The sequence below is a fragment of the Sus scrofa genome, chromosome 14 (genome assembly GCF_000003025.6).
Source record: "Sus scrofa isolate TJ Tabasco breed Duroc chromosome 14, Sscrofa11.1, whole genome shotgun sequence".
Taxonomy (NCBI): Eukaryota; Metazoa; Chordata; class Mammalia; order Artiodactyla; family Suidae; genus Sus; species Sus scrofa.
In genome coordinates, this window is record NC_010456.5 from 108,002,550 (window position 1) to 108,024,342 (window position 21,793).

Here is a 21,793-nt window from a genome sequence, read left to right on the forward strand (position 1 = left end):
CTAAAACTCATCTGACCTCAAGATTATGGATCCACTTCCAACATTCAAAATAACAGTGAGTTAAATTGTTTTATTAAATACAATGTAAAAATGTTTGCTTACCATGTCATCCATTTCTTCTTCTTTACTGTACCGGGCATAATCTTTTCTTAAAGTCCTCATTAAAATCATTGAAACTAAGCCCACCAAGAAGATAACCATCATGAAGGAGTTGAAAATTGAAAACCAGTGAATCTAAAATAGCAGAAAATAAAATATTACCTACATGAAAAAAGTCCCACAAAATTCACAGATGTCATGATGACAATGGGGTGCTAAGGCAAAAAAACAAAACAAAAAAACCCAAGTCTTCTAAAACTTTTACATGAAAATCCATAATTAAGATGCACTGGGGGGAGTTCCCGTCGTGGCACAGTGGTTAACGAATCTGACTAGGAACCATGAGGTTGCGGGTTCGGTCCCTGCCCTTGCTCAGTGGGTTAACGATCCAGCGTTGCCGTGAGCTGTGGTGTAGGTTGCAGACACGGTTCGGATCCCGAGTTGCTGTGGCTCTGGCGTAGGCCGGTGGCTACAGCTCTGATTGGACCCCTAGCCTGGGAACCTCCATATGCTGCGGAGTAGCCCAAAGAAATAGCAAAAAGACCAAAAAAAAAAACAAAAAAAACTTAAAAAAAAATAAATAAATAAATAAATAAATAAAATGGTTATCTACTCCCCAGGTTTATGTGATTTTAAACAAGATAATAAATATAAAGCATACTGCATAATGTCTGGCACATAATAAAACACTAAAAAATTTTTAAAGTTGTCATCATCATTGACTTTTGAAGTGTTTGCCTGAACTTTTGTTCCCTCACTATCCTTTTTTTTCTTTACCTCTCTCCTCTCAATGCTGATACTTTTCAAACAAGGAGACTTCACGTTCTACTTCTTCCCTACTTATCCCTAAACAATACAATCTGTTTGCCCCACAAAATTTCTCTCCAAGACCTGCGATGAACTTAACTAACTCAGGAGTCAATTCTGTGACCCTCTCTTCGCTATCCCACGTCTGACCTCTGCTGACACGACACCATCCAACTTCACTGCTGCTGTTTCCCTCTTTCATCTTTGATACCTGCTCTTCCCCAAACTCTGTGAATTTCTCCAGAAGCTCCAATACCGTACTCGCTGTGACATCTTCAGGTTCTCAGAACGTTTACCTAGCACCAATGCTGATGGTAACACCTTGTGCCTGCCTCCCAACCCCACCCCAAGTCCCTAGGCCGCTCTCTCATTCATGTTTCAGACTTTTGCTAAGAATGGTCATTTCCACGTGAGTATCTTTCTGGAATTCCAGACCTAGGCTGCCCTAAAATAAACTAATAATCTTCTGCCTCACATATGATGCTTCTGATTTCTAACTTCTGTTAATGGTACAAATATTTTTTTTGGTCTTTTTGTCTTTTTAGGGCTGTACCCGCAGCATATGGAAGTTCCCAGGCTAGGGGGTCAAATTGGAGCTGTAGCTGCTGGCCTATGCCAGAGCCACAGCAACACCAGATCCGAGCCTGCATCTGCGACCTACACCACAGCTCACGGCAACGCTGGATCCTTAACCCACTGAGCGAGGCCAGGGATCGAACCCGCAACCTCATGGTTCCTGGTCAATTCGTTTCCACTGCACCACAATGGGAACTCCCTGTTAATGGTACAAATATTTAGCTTTGAAAATTTAGAATCATCTCTGGCTCTTCCATCTCCTTAATCCTTCCTAGGTAGTAATTATTAAGCTTTTATTTTCCTTCCAACTGTCTCTTGTATTTATCGCTTCCTCTCTATTCCTATGCCATCATCTCATACCTGATCTCCTAGTTGACAAGCTTTATGTTTGGTCCCTCCTCTTCCTTTCAGCCTACCCTATAAAACCTGATCCACCAAAACTTTTTTTTTTTGGTCTTTTTGCCTTTTCTGGGACCGCTTCCGCGGCATATGGAGGTTCCCAGGTTAGGGGTCAAATCGGAGCTGTGGCCGCCGGTCTACGCCAGAGCCACAGCAACACGGGATCCGAGCCGCATCTGCGACCTAAACCACAGCTCATGGCGACACCGGATCCTTAACCCACTGATGGAGGCCAGGGATCGAACTCACCACCTCATGGTTGCTAGTCGGATTTGTTAACCACCGCACCACCAAGGGAACTCCAATCCAGCAAAACTTTTTAAACATCATGTTCATATATCACTTCTCTCTTCTGAAATAGTGACAGTCTCTATTTTCTCACATATCAAAAAGAAACGATTTTCCCTAATATTCTGTACCTCCTGAAGATGGCCACCTCACCTTATCTAGCCAACCTCTTTCCACTGTATATTATATACAAGCAGGCCTATCCTTCCTCAGTGACCCAAAAGTACAGCTTACTTCCACCTCCATATCCTTCTCGTAATTTCTTCTCACATGGAATCACTTCTATCCACCTTTGTAAATTCTATGATTTAAAACCCCTCTCGTGGTTCCACAGACCTCTCATACACATATTCTGGTTGTTCACAGGTACACTCCTGCTCTAAACTTCCACAGATACATACCCAGAATATTTATAACACGCAGGATGTGCTGTCTTATACAATTAAGACAGATTCTAACTCAGGCTAACTTGTTGAGGTGAACTAGAGTAAAAAGCAGTCCTGGCTCTGTTCCCCACTTTGAGCCTACAGGAAAGCAATACAACTACAGCTTTCTCTGAAAAACAGACGGCAGTCGATTGCCTCTGCCTCTTCATAAGATCATTTCTTCCTTCACTCAACAATTTATTTGCTGAATACCTACTGAAATTATAAAGGAAATAATGAAAGCATTATATTTTGAAATATTTACCAAAAAGGTTGTACATTATGTAAATTTATCACAAAAGTATCATTTAAGATTTATAAAAGCAGCCTATAATAATAGGCTTTTACAAAGATTTGATTTTGTTTCCACTCTGGCAAATCAATGACCAAAAAGGACAAGAGAGAAGAAATTATACATGCACATATATCGCTATCTTTTTTTCAGTCCATTTATCAAATTTTTTTTTCTTTTTTTTTTTTTGAGAAAAAGTTTTATTTTGTTTATTTTGCTTTTTAGGGCAGCACCCACGGCATATGGAGGTTCCCAGGCTAGGGGTCTAATCAGAGCTACAGCCACCAGCCTACACCACAGCCACAGCAACTATGACCTACACCACAGCTCTCGGCAACACCGGATCTTTAACCCACTGAGCAAGGCCAGGGATCGAACCCACAACCTCATGGTTCCTAGCTGGATTCGCTTCTGCTGTGGCACAATGGGAACGCCACGAAGAGAAAAAGTTTTATAGTTACTACTTAGTAATAAGAAAGATGAACCCAAAGTGCTAAAATTTTTAGCCAAGCTCTCTATTTTTCTAGCCTAAGATAAACTTTAAACTAATACCTGTAATAATAATAATCTGACATAACATCCCTTTATCCCCAAAATTAAAAATGCTATGATTCTGAAATTATTAACCAGGGACATATTTCTTTAAAACAATAAAGACATGAGATGTCACAGAGAGGTTACTAACCCTACGAACTGCTGACTCCAGCACCCCCTAGTGTTTCTAATCCTAAAGTAGCACCCCAGGTTTCTTAGCAATTTTAGAACATTGGAGATAACCAACTATACCACCAGTGCCGCCTTTTCCTGAGCACCTGCTATGGAATCACTGGACCAGGCGCTTTACATACACTGTCAAATGTTATTCCACAGCAACTCTGAGAGGGAATATAAACCTTGTTTCACTACTGAAAAGAAGCTAAAGAACTAGTCATCTGACCAAGGTTACTGTAAGTGGCAGAGACAGAGTCTGTATCTGGCTGGAGCTCCAAGGTCTGTGCTTATTGTCACTGTATTAGAAATAATCCCAACACTTTTACAGTAGATCTTGCCCCCTCCTGCCTACTTAAAAAAAAAAAATGCTTCAGTACGTCTACCTCCATCCCCTGCATTGTCAGTTTTGTGCTCTCTACTGAACCCCATTAACATATAAACATGTTTTACTTATATCTCAAAAAAAAACCCCAAGAACAAAAAACCCCAACCTCTTCCTAATTCCGTCTTTCCTACCAGCTACTACACGATTTCTGTGCTCCCTTTAGTAGCCAAGCTTGCTGCCTCCAATTCCTCTCCTTCCAGTCTCCCTTACAGCAGCTCTGCTGAGATTTTGCCCCACACACCACACCTGCTCTTTGTCAAGTCATCAAGATGATTCCAGATGAATCAACAGTCTCTTTGAGTACTGATCTTACCTGTCCCATCACCAACAATTCAGAACTAATCTTTCCATCCTCCACAACAGACATTCTTCTCCTGGCTTCCAGAATACCATTCTTTCCCCCCCCCCCCCCATTCCTTACCAGTATTGCCTGAGAGCCCTTAGCTAGTTTCTCCTTTTCTCCCTAAACTTACACTACTGCTCCCAGAACTCAGTCCTTAGTCCTCTTCTATTTCTACATATTCTTCCTTGGTAACTGTATCCAGTCTCATAGCTTTAAATACTATCTATATGCCAACGGCAACAAAATTTATACCTCTAGCCCAGGCCTCTCTCCTGCACTCCAGACTGATATATCCAACCAGCTGATCAGGATCTCTGTTTGGATGTCCCACAGACACTTTAAAACTAAGAGGTCCCACACTGTACTCTGATCTCCCCTCCAAATCTCTAATACCGCTTTCCCACCCTACTGCCCCATTCTAACAGGTGCTCAGGGCAAAAACTCTGGGAGTGTTTCTCAAACCTTCTTTATCCTTCTATCAGGAAATCTTGATGGCTCCACCTTCAAAATATATTCACAAAATCTGGCATCTTCTCACCACCTTCACTGCTATGCCTTGGTTTGAGCCACCTTTATTCTCCGGACTGCTGCTGTAGCCTCTCTAATGGTATCCCTGCTTTTCCCCTTGTCCTGCACAACCTATTTTCGACATAATAACCTGAAAGATCCCTTTTAAACAGAAACCAGATTGTCACTACCCTCTCATGCCCCTCTATGCATTCAAAGTCCTCAGCAGCCATCGATGACCCGAACCCTGCTACCTCTTGGACTCCATCTCCTACCACGCATCCCCTTGCTCTGCTCCAGCCACCCTGCCTCCTTGCTATTAACTCCGAGCACGTTCCCACCTAATAGGCCTTTCCACAGTCTTGCTTCTGCCTGGAAAACTCTTTGCCCCCAGATACCTGCATTCCTTAGTTCCTTCAATTCCTTCAGGCTTTTGCTCAAAAGTCCACCTCAGAGGCTTGCCAGGACCTCTGTGTTCAGAACTACAACTTGCCCCATCCGTGACACTCTTGCCCCACTGCTCTTTTCTTTTTTGATGTATTTTTGAACATACTATACATTTTAGTGATTATGTTTATTGCATGTCTCCCCACTAGAATGTAAGCTGCAAGAGGACATGGATCTCTGCCTTTCATTCTCTAATGCATTCCACTTACTGACTACAGTGCTTGACACATAGCAGGTGCTTAGTTAGTATTTGTTTAAAAAATATACACTTGTGATGGAACATGATGGAGGATAATGTGAGAAAAAGAATGTATATACATATGTATGACTGGGTCACTTTGCTGTACAGCAGAAATTGACAGGACATTATATCAACTATAACAGAAAAAATAAAAACCGCATCAAAAAATATATAGATGGTATACTGTTCTACTAATAAAAATGTCAAAACGTAGCCTTTCCTCCAAGCTGTCAATACCCCATGAGACTAGAAACAAAGCAGACCTAGGTCTCCTGGTAGGGAATGTCAGTTGAGAGCCCTCATATTCTTAAATATTATTTAAAGTTGAAGATATCTGTGCCTATACCTCTAGCTAGAGTACCATGTTTGGGACTGTCTGAGCACTAAATCCAAGGAAAACACGCTGAGGGTGGGGGAGTAGACGTAGGGGAGGAAATTTCAGCTCCAGGAGACAAGTAGCACACTAAATCCTTCAGTAAGGACTAAACCTCAAAGACCCCTCCGCAAAGATTTTTTTTCTCCTAGGATCCAGTGAAAGATTAGAAGTAGTAACTGGAGTTCCCGTTGAGGCACAGTGGGTTAAGAACTCAAAACAGTCTCCATCATGATGCAGGTTCAATCTCCGGCCTCACTCAGGGGGTTGAGGATCTGGCGATGCCACAAGCTGTGGTATAGGTCGAGCAGATCCAGCTCAGATTCGGTGTGGCTGTGGCTGTGGCATAGGCCAGTAGTTGCAGCTCCAATTCGACCCCTAGCCTGGGAACTTCCATATGCCACAGGTGTGGCCAGAAAAACAAGAAAGGAAAATAAAAAAACCCAGCAGCAAAGACACTGGACTTAGGATGTGAGATCAATGTGTATCTCTTGGAAGTGGGTGGGATGCATTTTTCCCATTTTTGGTGTTTCCTTGTAGGTGGAAGGGTTTCCCCTAGCAAAAACTCCTGGGCTCAGAGTTTCCTAGTGGCCTGGCAGTTAACAGCCCAGCACTGTCACTGCTGTGGCTCGGGTCACTGCTATGGTGCAGGTTTGATCCCTGCTGGGGAACTTCTATATGCCATGGGTGTAGCCAAAACAAACAAACAAACTCCTGGTCTTACTCCACTCTTATATTCATTCCTTCCTGGAGAATGCATACATTCTGCTCTGTTTCTCCACACCAAAAATGTTTACAAGCACAGGCGCCTCAGTAAGAAAACTTGAAATAGCGAAATAGCCCAGCACTGTCTGAGTGTGTTCAGTTTGTCCAATTCTGAGTTTCGGTATTAAGAAGCTTGCTTGCCCATAGAAAAAATCCTTATCAGTAATGAAGATGGTATCCTGGCTTCCATATGTTGTGTTCTTCCTTGTGTATCACTTCACTGGTTTAAATCAGGTACGATGAGGGGAGCTTTTGATGCTCCTCTAAAATTCTGTCACTCTTATGACCCTGAGCTCACTCTGAAACCACCATTAGATGGTTAAATCTTTGAATGCCATCGCTCTAGCACAGTGCCTCACACATGGCATACAGTCATTGTTTAACTAACTGGAGCACATACTGAATTCTTAAAATACACCATTTACCTACCCTGTGTTGAAAAAAGGATGGATCAAGATATTTGTCGAATCGATCTTCAAATTTTACATCTGACTTTTTCCATTTTACCTGAAAAAAATTTTTTCATTTGAAAACCAAGGACAGTAAATAATCTGATATGAAAACTCTGAGCGAAATTTGAAAAGATTTACCCACTTAGAATAAGAAACTAGAGAAATGGTAGAAAGTTACGACCAATTTGAAAAGCTGAAATACATGATAAAAAACTAACCAACTTTCCTCTCAGTGTGTTAACAAAACTTAACGGGATCATTTCAGTTTTCAAGGACTATTAACTGTTACTGACTTATATATACTCTGACCTGATAAATGGGATAAGAACTCAATGAATTAAACTAATTAAAATAAGAGTCTGTATATTTTTGTCTTTGGATTGCATTAGTTTTATTACAATGATCATGTTCTTTACTTTATGCAATATTATTTGCACTGGGTACATATGCACAAATCTTGAAAAACTTACACAACTGGCTACCAGCAATGGACTCATTCCAGTTACCAGGAAAAAAACTGGCAAAGAGAGAGGCTACCTACATTGGATTTCTCTTCTTTCCTCTATTTTTAATCCTAACAGAACAGAATTAACTTGATAGTTGCAAGGGGCTTTGACAAGCTCTTGCTCGGCAGTATCTTATTCCAACTGATAAAGCAAAATACGGTAAACTACACTCTTTCCGCAATTTTCAATGTAGCACCAATTCTTAATCTGCAATAGTAATGAGGAAAGAGAAAGAAGAAGTACTACAATCTAAAAAGTAACCATGAAATTGGACTTGGAGAACAGACTGTGGTTGCCAAGGGGGAGGGGAGGGAGTGGGATGGACTGGAAGTTTGGGGCTAATAGATGTAAACTATTGCATCTGGAGTGGGTAAGCAATGAGATCCTGCTGTAGAGCACAGGAAACTATATTTAGTCACTTCTGATGGAACAAGATGGAGGATAATGTGAGAAAAAGAATATACTTAAATGTATGGGCCAACCTTGCTGTACAGTAGAAATTGACAGAACACTATAAATCAACTATAATAGAAAAAATAACAATCATAAAAAAATAAATAAAAAGTAACCATGAAAACACATGGCTGGGTTAACTAACTAACTGCCCAGTTATAATGGTAAACTTTGCTGAAGCAAATGGTAGGCCCTGCAAATGCATAACAGGTATCTAATATTATAGACCTGAAGTACATCCCCTGCTTTCAGGAGGCTTACTAACATACACTGAGGAAATACATTCTAATAATATTCTGTTGCATCCCATCTCAAGATACATTTTCATTTACTAAAGTTGTAAAACATATTTAATTGTTGATATCAGGCCACAAACACGTCTTCCTGTATACAATTACTTTAATACTTACTGAATATGACATCTGGATTTTAGTATTGGGAACTAGTTTCACCTTTCCTTCACTAGTTAGATTAACATCAACAATTCGATTTCCATTAAAACCTATTTCAAGTTTTTTATAGGTCCAAAGATAGTAATCTTCTCCATTTTCATCTGCTTCACCAACAATACCTACAAAACAAATAACACTTCAGACAATGTATGTAATATCACTTAATATTTAAAATAATTAGAAGCTAAAAGCTCATTTAAAATGTTTTTACAGAGTTCCCATTGTGGCACAGCAGAAACTAATCTGACTAGGAACCATGAGGTTGCGGGTTCGATCCCCGGCCTTGCTCAGTGGGTTAAGGATCCAGTGTTGCCGTGAGCTGTGGTGTAGGTCGCAGACGTGGCTCAGATCCTATGTTGCTATGACTGTGGTGTAGGCCGCCAGCTGTAGCTCTGATTTGACCCCTAGCCTGGGAATCTCCATGTGTCGTGGGTGCAGCCCTAAAAAATAAAATAAAATGTTTTTAAAAAAAAGCAGTATTACCAATATTCTTCATGGTTAGAACAAGGAAAAGGTGCAGGCTGGACTTCTATGCTTTGTTAACTACTTGGCAAACACAAACCATTTTCATACCATGATAAAAACAAGTGATGAACAGTTTAGCATAACCTATCACTAATTTGATCCTCAAAGTTCATGCTTTGTATTTATTATAACCTTCACTATAATAATCACGGCCATATAGGTTTATGTTCCCTAATATCTTAAAATCTCAGGGAAGTGCTATATCACTATCTGGCAAGGTCCTCAGCTTAGTGGTCAAACTAAAATTAAAAGCAAGTTCTCCAGAAGCCCAGTGCAGTACTTTCTCCAATAATCTATGATCAATCCATTCCTAATAAGCTGCACATATGTGTGTAGGGGGTATCAAAATTTAAAATGCTTCTTCTTTATACCTTTATTGGACTTACCCCTAGGAAGTCAACAAAACAAAAGAATGTTGAAGATAAATGGTGATGAGGCAACAGTTTAAATGATCATTTTGATCATAATTTGGGATACTGGCAGAAGACCCAAACAGGGGAATAGTAGTAGTAGAGGATCTGTCCCTTGTGCCCTCATTCTGTCAGCTATTTATCCAATGTTCCCTACCCAAGCCTCTATGTTCTCTAGAGCCTTAGATGCTACAAGTTCCCCCTTGGGCCTTCCTTCTACAGTCAATGCAACTGATTAAAGCATTAGGGGGGGAAATGATCATTTCTTATTAAGAATTATTTGCTTATTAACCAAAGCTGTTCAAATTGGTACAAGCGCAAGGAACACAGTTTCATTTTGTTTGAGGTTGTAGAGGGATAATAAACTCCTTCTAATAAATAATTTCGCTGAAGTTTTTTTACCTATCTACTCTAAATCTCTGAGCGTGGAAACACAATTGAACCAAATAGGATGGTATTCTCTAAGGGAATTTTAAAAGACTCTGAAAGCTTTAACCCAAGAAAAGCCAGATAAGGATTTTTTTCTGACAAGATTTCCCATGGTTCAGACATTCTAGGATACCCAAAAGCATCTGCCCTAAACATGGCAGAAACCCAGAGCTAAAAACGATTCACGTTAAGACAGGAAAGCACAGCTGCCATGCTGCTAGGTCAGACAAGAAACCCATAAGCAAATACAAAAGAACAGGAGAGGAACCTGCTCTCTCACCAAAAAAAAGAGGAAACCCAGAGTAATGAGTTCTCCTGAACTACAGGCTTAGAAATATTCAGCATATCTTCCTGCTACCCTCAGAACTGATCACAGAAATGTCTATTATACTAATTACAGTAATTCATATGAAATGCTTACTATTTATACTTAACATGCAACAGAGTAATGATGATGCATACAATTATATCTTGAGATTAACTTTCTTATAAATTCCACCTGAAGACCACATTAAACTCTGAGCTGATATGGCCAGTCTTTCAGTTTGCTGCTCATGAATAGAGTAGTCTGCTAATAATTTCAAAGATTAGAATATTAATTATATATAAGAACAAACATCCAAGACCAAAAAAAAAAACCCAAACAACAACAAAAAGCCACCAAGAGAAAAACGTGATCAAATATGCTGGCTATGAAAGCTGGCCATGCACTACACATTAAATAATTTAATCAAGTCCAGCACAAACAATGTTTGGATTATGCATAAGTTGGTATTAACTATTTCACAGTTCTTCTCCATTAATACAAATGAACAAGAGCATAAAAAATAAAACATAATTTTTTAAAAAAAATCTTAAATATAATAGAGTTTGGGAAAATAACATAGGCACTAGCAAAACAAGTCATTCAGGAGACTGTTATATCTAAAAACCATACTACCACAGTTCCACATGAGAGATAGCCAAAATAAAATTTAAAAATCCTATTCAGTCCCTTTGATTGTATTTACAAAATAAGTCAAAAAAGATATGAGCAAAATGGGTGGAGGGGGATATTTCAGATTGCTCAAAGCACCTTTTAATCTTTTAAATCTAAAAAGTTATATTTTGAGGGATTTTCATGTAAGGATTGACAACATCAAAATCCTTCAAGTAATAGGCAACAATAAAATCTGTGTTGAAATCACTCTGTGGAAAATAGGGTACGCACATTTATTGACTCAATGCACAGTCACCCTAACAGAGTCATTACATAAATCTTGCTTATTATGCAAAAACATTCCCCAAACTTTAAATATAACATACAATGCTTACCCCATATTGGTAAGTCATCTATGTACATCTGGTACCAGTAGTGATTTTTGATAGCATACACAAAAGCATCTCTCTTTTCTTTATCTAAGTCAATTTCACAGTAAGTTGCTGGCATCACGTCATCTGCATAAAATAAAAATTGCAAATTAGTACACTGGTTTGCAAAACAGTTACAGAAAAAATAACATACAAAAAAAGGCAACATTTCCTGAAGTTAAAATTTCCACTTGTAATCGCTGAATCTGGGTGATAAATACATGGGGATTCAATATACAAGTCTTTCTTTTTTTGTGTATGTTTAAGATTTTTCACAATAAAAGAATTTTAATATCTTTATTTTCAAAGATTTCTTACTAAGTGAAGAACACATCCCTTATATAAAGAAAATTATACAAGAACATTTACAAAATGACTTTAAAATGAATAAAGTGATTTAAAAACAAAAATGGAAAAGCTTAAAACACATAGGAAAGTGTCCACTTTATAAAAAAACGCAATAATATGATACTAGGTAGAACTAACAATTTCTAGCTACAAGATCTCTGTGATAAATATTCATTTTGAACATTCTTGGAAATGCAAGTCACTAGAGGCACAGATTCTATGAGGAATCCCAGTGACTCTTCATACTTTGTAAGATTAAAAGCAAGCCTCTATTTAGCAGGCGCCACTGTTTATAAATTACCCAAAAGTTCCCTGGAGATGAATCATTTCCACTCTTGACTGCTTTTAAATATACTGCTACCTGAAAATACTGTTCAGATGGACTCTAACTTATAAATCTTGCAGAAATGTGCTTAAGGATCATTAGTTTCTAAACAAAACCAAACCAAACCCCAAAAACCTGTAAATGCCCCAGATGTCTGTCAAAAGGATGCAATGTTTTTACATATTACTTAAGCAATCAGAGAAAAGAGAAATCAATCTTAACAAAACAAAAAGCAGAGCTGTTTGATTTTAAGTTCTCCTGTACTATAACACTGGTTTTTTAAAACATGAAATACAACTTCCCGCAAGAAACGACATTAAATTTCTTAAATGTAAATTAGACCTAAATTGCAGCCAAACCATAATTAATAACCTATGTTATTTATATAAGTTTATAATATATTTCTATGTTATTTAAGTTTATAATATGTATAAGTTTATATATATTTCTATAAGAAATAACAATCTGAGTTGTAACTCCAGATACCAGAGACGAGCCTCCCCAATCCTCAACAGTGAGAATTAGCTTCCCCTTATTATAGCTCATGGAGTAGGTACCCCCAAACTGGAATACCAAATTTGGCAGTAACCACTGAAGTCCCATGAAAGAGGGGCAGGGAAATACTCTTGTTCCCAAAGTGGGAGAAGAAAACTGCTTTGCATCCAACAACAATTGCTCCCACACAGATATTCCTTCTACTCAGGCCCTTTTTAGGCAGAAAGTAATTTAGGATCTTCACAATGGCGAAACTGAGGCTGAGGAGAGAAGGAAGGGAGAGTTAGGACGGGATTACCACAAAGGGTTCCCAGAGCAGGAGCTAGGGGAACTGGCAGAGGTCCCCAAGTGGGATATCCATGGATTGTGCGAATGCGCCAAGGGCAGCAGGCAACTGCAACCACAGAGGGGAGATCGAGAACCAAAGCAAGGTCCAGGATGAGAAGCAACAAACAGCTGCAGCGGCCCTGTGGCTCCACTGCTGCAAAGCCACCGAGTCCCTTGCTGTTATAATCAGACATCTGTTCCCGTATAAGGTTCTGAGATACCCAATAAGACTCCCCACAGTCTGAACTCTCTCTTTACAACTATCTGCCATTCTCTCTCCCTATACTCTAGCTGAACTCAACCGCCCACAGTTCTCACACACCATGTGCTGTCTTGGCCTCTGGATTCTTTTTGTTTGTGTGGTAAACTCCATCTTACACGTCCAACCTAAAAAAATCTCATTCCTCTACCCTGTTCCCCACAGAGGAATCCCTGATTCCCCAACTATCGCACTTCTCAAATCCCACAGCCTGAAGAACCATGGCTTTCCCTCCATCCTTCCTATGGCACCTAGGCCTACACCTCTTATAATACCTCATACCAGTATCTTAATGCCTTGAAAAGACCATCAGGTCTGGAGAGCTATGTCTGTAACTGATTATAACCTTTTTAGCTCCAGCTGGACCTGTTTCAGTACCCTGCACAGAGCAGGCACTAAACAAACAAAAAATCCTAACAATTTTTTTTGGTCTTTTTAGGGCCGCACCCAAAGCATATGGAAGTTCCCAAGCTAGGGGATGAATCGGAGCTGTAGCTGCTGGCCTACATCACAGCTCACAGCAACGCCAGATCCGAGCCTCGTCTGCAATGTACACCACAGCTCACACCAATGCCAGATCCTTAACCCACTGAAGGAGGCCAGGGATCAAACCTGAGTCCTCATGGATACTAGTCGGGTTCATTACTACTGAGCCACAACGGGAACTCCTAACAAATTTTAAGGGCATGATATTTGGCAAAGTATATTAGAGTATACACGTGTACTTGCATCTGTGAGTGAAAAGGATGTGTGTGTATAAGTGTGAGGAGAAAATGCCAAATAGAAACAAATGAAATATTTGAGCAGAGTATCTCAGAAGGACTGACAAAAAAAAAATCTTGAAGAGTATCTTTCACTGATATAAAATCTAGGAAAGACATATTGTGGTAAGAGAGAAAACATCCTTATGGCAGGCTATATTAAGGGCCCAGGGTGGTCATATTTTAATGAAATTCCTCTTGCAGGCATGTAAGCAAATACAAACATCACAAATTACTGAAGAGCCTGGTTGCTCCATTCAAACAGCACTTCTCTCAGGAGGGAGCCGTTTTGAAGATAACAAATGTAATGTGCCTGAATACGCCAGATCACTATTCAGCACTCTACGCGGCTGGAAAACAATCTGAAAAATCTTATCACCACAAATCACTCCTTTAAAATAAACAGAGTATACTTTTCATATGAAATACACACCTATGAATCCTGGAAGAGGAGGCAATTAAGATCTTACCAATGCAAATACTTTTTATGGTGGAAAAAGAAGAAACCCAAGTGGCAAATGTCAATACTGATTTTTCAAACAGAAAGCAAAGAGATTCTCGAAACTACATACTAATAAGTCTATCATCAATTCTCAACAACACTCCAGACCAATAAATGAATAGACAGTGAAAACAATGAAAAAAGAACGTGACAATTATTCATGAGCTCTCTACAAACATCTCATGCCTTACTTTTTTTTTTGGTCTTTTTGCCTTTTCTAGGGCCGCTTCCCATGGCATATGGAGATTCCCAGGCTAGGGGTCTAATCAGAGATGTAGCTGCCAGCCTGCACCAGAGCCACAGCAACGCAGGATCCCAGACACGTCTGTGACCTACACCACAGCTCACGGCAACACCAGATCCTTAACCCGCTGAGCAAGGCCAGGGATGGAACCCGCAACCCCATGGTTCCTAGTCGGATTCGTTAACCACTGAGCCACGACGGGAACTCCTACTTTGTTTACCTTCTCTTCGGATAGCATTGCTAAACTGGAAAATCAGAAGTACTCTACTTCAAATTCAGCAGCACTTAGCAAAGTTTCTCATGAAGTCACTATAGACAAACTGATAGAAAAATGGGCACAAATTTGGGTTTTAGTCTGGGTTCCACTACTTACTAGCTTTGTGAATAAAAGCAAGTCACTTAACCTCTGTGAACCTCAGATCCCTTACCTGTAAAACAGAAAACATCCATGCTATCTCCCTCTCAGAATTGTTTTAAGGACGAAAAGTATATATTCTCAGACAGTGTTAAGTTTTCTTGGACCACACATCCCTTCAAGAATCCAATGAAAGAGGATTCCCACTTTCTCCCTTGCCCCCTCAAAATGCACATTCACTCAAAATTAAATATACAATTCCAGAGGGTTCACAGACCCCTGAAGCCAGAGCTTCTGGCTCAACTCTGCGTACCTAGAGCCTACCACAGGGCTCTGGAATACAGTAAGGGCCCAGAAACTGAACTTTTTAAAAAAGGAGAAAAACCGGTATATTCACTGTTAATTAATCACCCTTTTATATACACAGTATTGATTACTGACTAACCTGACTGGCAGTATAAACTATACAATTTTTTTAGATGGCTATTTGGCAACATGTATCAAGAATTGCCTTAAAAATATTTATGCCCCTTGATTCAGTAATTCCACCTCTACGAATTTAAGCTAATGAAAGATTCAGAGATGCATTAAAATATTTAGGTACTAGGGCAGTCAAATGCAGTACTATTTCTAACAGAAAAAAAAAAAAGCAAAAGCAAGGAAGTAAGGGAGGAAAGAAGGAAAGAAAATGAGTATCTTGTAATTGAGAAATGGGTGGAAATTATAATATCAAGTAATAGAATACTATATAAACACATTTTAAACAGAGTAACAATATGAGCTCAAGTCTAAAGGATGTTAAGAAAAAAGAAGAGCAAAAACTAATTTACACATAACTTATTAAATGAACTAGCAAGTGCTTAGAACAGTATCTGGAACATAATAAACACTATATAATTGTTCACTAAATACATTCAAAAAGTCGTATATATAACATGAACCCAATTTAAAAAATTTTTAAATTATAGGGATGAATGTAAAGATGGTCAGAAAGAAAAGATGGAGGCAATGTTACGGGTATTTATATGCAGGTGATTTTTTTTTTTTTTTTTTGTCTTTATAGGGCTGCACTCGTGGCATATGGAGGTTCCCAGGCTAGGGGTCCAATCGGAGCTACAGCTGCCGGCCTACGCCACAGCCACAGCCACAGCCACACGGGATCCAAGCCGCGTCTGCAACCTACACCACAGCTCACGGCAACGCTGGATCCTTAACCCACTGAGCGAGGCCAGGGATCGAACCCGCAACCTCACGGTTCCTAGATGGATTCATTTCCGCTGCGCCACTGACGGGAACTCCTATGCAGGTGATTTTTATATTCTTTACATTTCTCTGTGGTTTCTGTGTTTCAAATTCCTTTGAAAACAAAATAAGACAGATGTTAATCTGAGGAGAACAATGTTATCAATGGTTTGAATAAGAATTTACAGAAAGACCATGCTTATCAAAGTTGCTGTTAGCACAAAGTTTAAGGAATTGCTAATACCAAGAACTCAAAGTATCTAGAGTTGAAATTCAGCACATGATTTAAATTACTTGGCCTGGCTAAAATGCTTTGGTAGAAACCAATAGGACAAAATATTGCATCAAGTTCCCAGACTATCCAATTAAACGAGGCAGACTAACCACAAGTGTGTTTTACTTCCTGAAACTCCATTAAGATGTCAATAAAGGAATAAAAAGGATGAAGGCGCACAAGGACAAAAGAGGAGAAGACAGTAAGAAAAACATTTCAACAAATTTTGGGGAAATGGAAAACAAATGGAAGATGGGAAATGACTAATAAGAGGGAGAAAGCCCTAACAGAAAAGACAGGACTGTTGTCACAAAACACAGGAGACACTTGGGACTTGGAGGCACCACAGACGTCGAAAGGTAGAGGACAGGTAGATGTGAGGCTGAACACATAGGGAAACTGCATACAAATATGTTTATAGAGGGGCTGGAGGCCCAGCCCCCTCCTGCGCCCATCACGCGGCGAGACAGATACCCTCACCTTCCCTCCTGCAGCAGACCAGACGCACTTTCCCTTAGAGAACTTCAGCAGAGAGCCTCCAGAATCAGGAAGAGCAAAACAGTAGAATCCAGGGACTGGAAACAGGGTCAGGGTTACCTTAAGCAAAAATCTTCAGGCTGAATGAAAGGAACTGCCACTCCCCAAGCCCTTTCCCCACCCACTGGCAATCAGGCTTTACCACCTAGAGGGAAGTACTACATGGTGGTTAAAAGCTCAACTCTAGCACTGGGCCGCCTGGATTCAAAAATCCTCACTCCGCCACTTTCCATCTGTGAATCCTGAATAATTAATTAGCCTCTGGGCCCTAACTTCCTCATTTGAAAGACAGGTATAATATACTTCATAAACTTATTCAGAAAATAAAACAGGCAAGATTGAAAAGCATTGAGCCAGAAACATGTAAGGCTCTCAGCAGCCCTTGGCATCTCCCCATATCTGCAGTACTCTCAACTTGCCACTTGACTCTAGAGAAGTAGAAGAAATACTGATAAAATAATTGCATCCCTCTGTTAAGTTGCAATATTCGAGGAAGAGAAAATTCAAGGGAATTCAATAAAATAAATGAGAGGAAGGAATCCTCTAGAAGTCGTCAACTTGTCAACAATTAATCTCCTTCATTATATTGTAAGAATTCTCAAATGAGAGGGAAGAGAGTGGGTAGTGACCCCTCCTGCTTAGGAATTACTATTACAGATCATCTAATGATCATAATGAAACAACTGTCATAAAGAACAAGGAGGCACAAACCAGGTGCTAGACAATTTATTAAGAGCTCAATATGCCTTAATAGCTAAAGATGCAACAGGGAACAAGAATGCAACTGTCTTTGCCTCAGTGGAATTAACTAAACTACCCAGCTAGTACAGCAGCTTGAAGATAAATCAAATCCTATAGTCAATAAACTAATTTAATGGTTCATAATTGCTAATACAAAATCAAGTTGGAAGTACAGACATACACTATGTGTTGTCTGTAATCATAATAATGACTATCTCTTGAATGTAAGTGATCTACATGCGTTATCTCATTTAAATCTGACAGCGATTTTGTCTAGTGGATATTATTTCCCGATTTCATAGATGGAAATGGAAAATGAGATCAAAGACGATGAATAATTTGTCCCTGACTACACAGGGAGGCAGAGGCAGAGCTGAGAGGTATCAAGTCTCTCTGACTCTTAATCACATGTTCTTTCTACTCTATAATGGCAAGACTCCGAAAAGTTACAGGGTAATGAATTCAGGTCTGGTTCAAAGATACCTAAGTCTGCCCTCCTTTTAACTTTCTCTAAATGTTCTCAATATAGGATTTGGTCTAGTAGTAGTATAAAGGCTATTATGAAGGGGGAAAAAAGTTATGCATAAAATCTGAAAAGAGAGCAACTTACATTAGCCTTAAAAACTATCATTAGTTCCCTAGTTTATTTCATGAACTTCACTTTAGCCTGAGAGAATAAACTAGGGTAAAAAAAAAAAAAAAAAATTGTGCATTTCTGTGTATGCACATATAAATGTGTATGTGTATATACACAGTTTTTTTTTCTAGTTTCGCAATATTTCCGAAATTTTACTTTTTTTATTTGAAGATGCCTTCAGAAGAAGCTTTAAAAGTCAAATACTTACAGGATAAAAGATATAAATGTAAGTATCTCTACAGTTTATGTAGGGGCAGAAGGTTCAAGTTTCCATGACAGTATTAATATCTGTGATACACCTTTGAGCCTCCCTAAGAGGAAATCAGATGACACAATCTCTGAGGTCATCTGACAAAATCCTACCTTTAAAATTCTATGATATGATAACCAGGAGACCTCATAAAACACTTTTTCAAACCATGATCAACTATCTCTGAACAAGGCAAGCAAGGGGCTATGACAGAAAGCAAAAGCTACTCAGCATTTACTGTTTCATCTGGACCGCTTAATGTGGCAGCTCCTTTAGCAGCATAGCCATGCTGGAGCGCAGAGCTAACAAGACTCCAAGGAACCACTAATTCTTAGGAGTAACACCTGGCCAGTTCTGATTCTTTTCAACTAAAGGTGTTTAATCTGAAAGGAAAATAAATCCCACTTTTATGGCCCATGAAAACCATTCCTTCCTATCTAAATTATCTTTCCATCTGAGTCTCAAGAAACTTATAAAAGAAGAGAGGTTAAGGCAGCTGAATGAGTACTCTTCTCTAGCAAATAAGAGTGAGGAGTTCAAAAAGTGATGAAATCGGTCCACAGAAGCAAGGTAGGACTTTTGTCGATTCTCTCCCTCTGGTTCCTTTTTAATAAACCAGCCATGTGTACTAAATACAGAGAAGGAGAGTGTGAATAAACTGTAGTTCTGAGGTTCTCAAAGATCACATGTTCTAGTCGGTTTTCTCCTTATTTGTGATTAAATATTTAAATTACCTCATTAAAGTAAAACAAGCCTCAGGGCATGTTTTATAATAATTCATAAAGTTATAGACCATGCCACTGTGGTTTAAATTTAGAACTTAATTTTTTTTTTTTTTTTGGCTTTTTGCCTTTTCTAGGGCCGCTTCCTGTGGCATATGGAGGTTCCCAGGCTAGGGGTCTAATTTGAGCTGTAGCCGCCAGCCTACACCAGAGCCACAGCAACTCGGGATTCGAGCCACATCTGCAACCTACACCACAGCTCACGGCAACGCCGGATCCTTAACCCACTGAGCCAGGCCAGGGATCAAACCTGCAACCTCATGGTTCCTAGTCGGATTTGTTAACCACTGAGCCACAATGGGAACTCCTAGAACTTAATTTTAAAATTAAGCCCCAAGGAATAATATAGGGGGAAAAAAGAATATAAAAATGTATAGCTACTTTCAACAACAGTAAGAAAAAAAATCCTAAAACAAGAATAAAATTTAGCAAATTAAAATTAAACATTATCTTCAACAAAATATTATCTTTGAAATATTTCATTTCATACTCGCCTCCCAAAAGGCTAAAAGTATCAGAAGTCAGTTATTGTTTATTTTATACATGTAGACAATGAAGTCAAAATTGGAGTAAAAACTACTAAAATCAATACAGTAAAAGAAATAAGATTAAAATTTAAAGCTTCCGATTACAAGATCCTTCCTCTATTAAAAAAAATCAAGACACCTAAAAAAACATCCTGCAAAAATTCAGTTAGTCAAGCTGTTGCTCTCCAGGTTAAAAATGTCTAAGCAGGAGATACACTCTCTTACAAATTTTACAGAGAAAAATAAAAAGTATAAACATATTCATAGAAACTGATAAAACAATACCTGCATAATAAACAGATAAGAGGATTCCCCTCCCCCCAGTTTTAACAAGTCTCTGACTTAAAATTTTAAACCACACCATCCTACAAGTATTGAGACGATAAATCCACACAACAATGATAAATACACTGAGCCAATGGTACAAGCTTGAATTTGAGACTTTACACAAAATTTTAAAATGTATCTATATACCATATTACATCTCCGCACCTCCAGAAATTACTTCATTAGAAATCTATCAAGGCTTTCCCTGACCACATTATGTCCAAAGGGTTTACTAGAAAACACTTTTCAGAAATAAATTTGTTAAGGAAATATAATTTAATTTACAATTATTTTATTATTTTATAAATATGCAAAATAAATCTTTGTCAGTTTCTAATATACTTTTCTAAATGTAATACATGTGGCTTAGAGATTAGAGTCTAGCTTGGAGTCTAGAGCAGCAGTCCTCAACCAAGGATGATCAGCAATGTTTGAAGAATTCTTTGGTTGTGAAACTAGAGAATGCTACTGGCATCTAGTGGATAGAGGTCAGAGACTCTGCTGAACATCCCACCATGGAAAGGACGCCCCCCTCCCCGAAAAGAATTATGTGGCCCCAATGTCAACAGTATGAAAGCTGAAAAACCCTAGCCTGTATCTAACTTTTATCATAAAGAATATTAAGGTTTACATACCTTTGAATTTAATATCCAGACCACTAAATTCCAATTCAACTCCTTGAAGCGCTTCTCCCAGAGTTTCATGGTAATGACTGATACTTTTTTTTGACCCTACACAGAATGGAAGTGAAAAGTACTTATATGTCTCTTGGCGATTATGGTAGGGACCAACAGTATTCATCCATAAGACAACTTCCTCTTTATCTTGATACTGAAACAAACAAACAGAAAAGCAAGTAAGAATATGTCTTTTTAAAAGAAATCTAATCCAAATTAAGGGAATATTTGTTATTTATTCTAAACAAAAATGTACTGTCTCAGTTTGGGAAGCTTTAAAAGAAAATACTGAAAACGTGTTCCAAAATGATGGTCAGGAGTTCTGCCATGGCTCAGTGGGTTAAGAACCTGACTAGTATCCATGAGGATGCGGGTTGGATCCCTGGCCTCGCTCAGTGGGTTAAGGACCCGGTGCTGCCATGAGCTATGGTGTAGGTTGCAGACTTAGCTCAGATCTGGCGTTGCTGTGGTTGTGGCAGAGACCAGCAGTTGCAGCTCTAATTCGACCCCCAGCCTGGGAACTTCCATACGCCGTAGGTTCGGCCCTTAAAAAAAAAAAAAAAAAAAAAAAGATGATTGATGTCCACACATCAAAAATGAAATTCAGTGGATTTTAAAATTATGTCTTCTGATTATAGTCTCAGGTAGTAGATTCACCTGTTCCAAACTATGTTTTACAAAAGATACTGTTTAAACAAAATCCAATAATCCATAAGAGTATGTTTATAATTAATATTTACACTATCAAATGGTAAACCTAGAACCAACATGATTCACCATACTAACATGGACAGGGCAGGAGGAATCAGAGTCAACAGCTCATCCAGAACCTGATGTTAATCACGAAAAAGTCCAAAAATCTAATGTTGCCAGCAAGCACAAACAAAATTTCATCTCTCCTCTTTTCCACAGCCATTGATGGAAGCACTAGAGAAGAGATAAATGACT

At 39.0% G+C, this 21,793-nt stretch overlaps 1 protein-coding gene across 1 annotated transcript in view; it reads right to left on the reverse strand.

Moving 5' to 3' along the window:
- The window catches only part of TM9SF3 (transmembrane 9 superfamily member 3), a 67,995-nt gene that overhangs the window by 37,095 nt on the left and 9,107 nt on the right, over positions 1-21,793 (reverse strand). The window contains exons 2-6 of the mRNA XM_005671366.2: positions 20,804-20,999; positions 11,200-11,322; positions 8,480-8,640; positions 7,088-7,165; positions 103-234 (exon numbers count right to left, since the gene is read on the reverse strand). Of these exons, the coding sequence (XP_005671423.1) occupies positions 103-234; positions 7,088-7,165; positions 8,480-8,640; positions 11,200-11,322; positions 20,804-20,999 (690 nt within the window). The remainder of the gene's footprint in view (positions 1-102; positions 235-7,087; positions 7,166-8,479; positions 8,641-11,199; positions 11,323-20,803; positions 21,000-21,793) is intronic.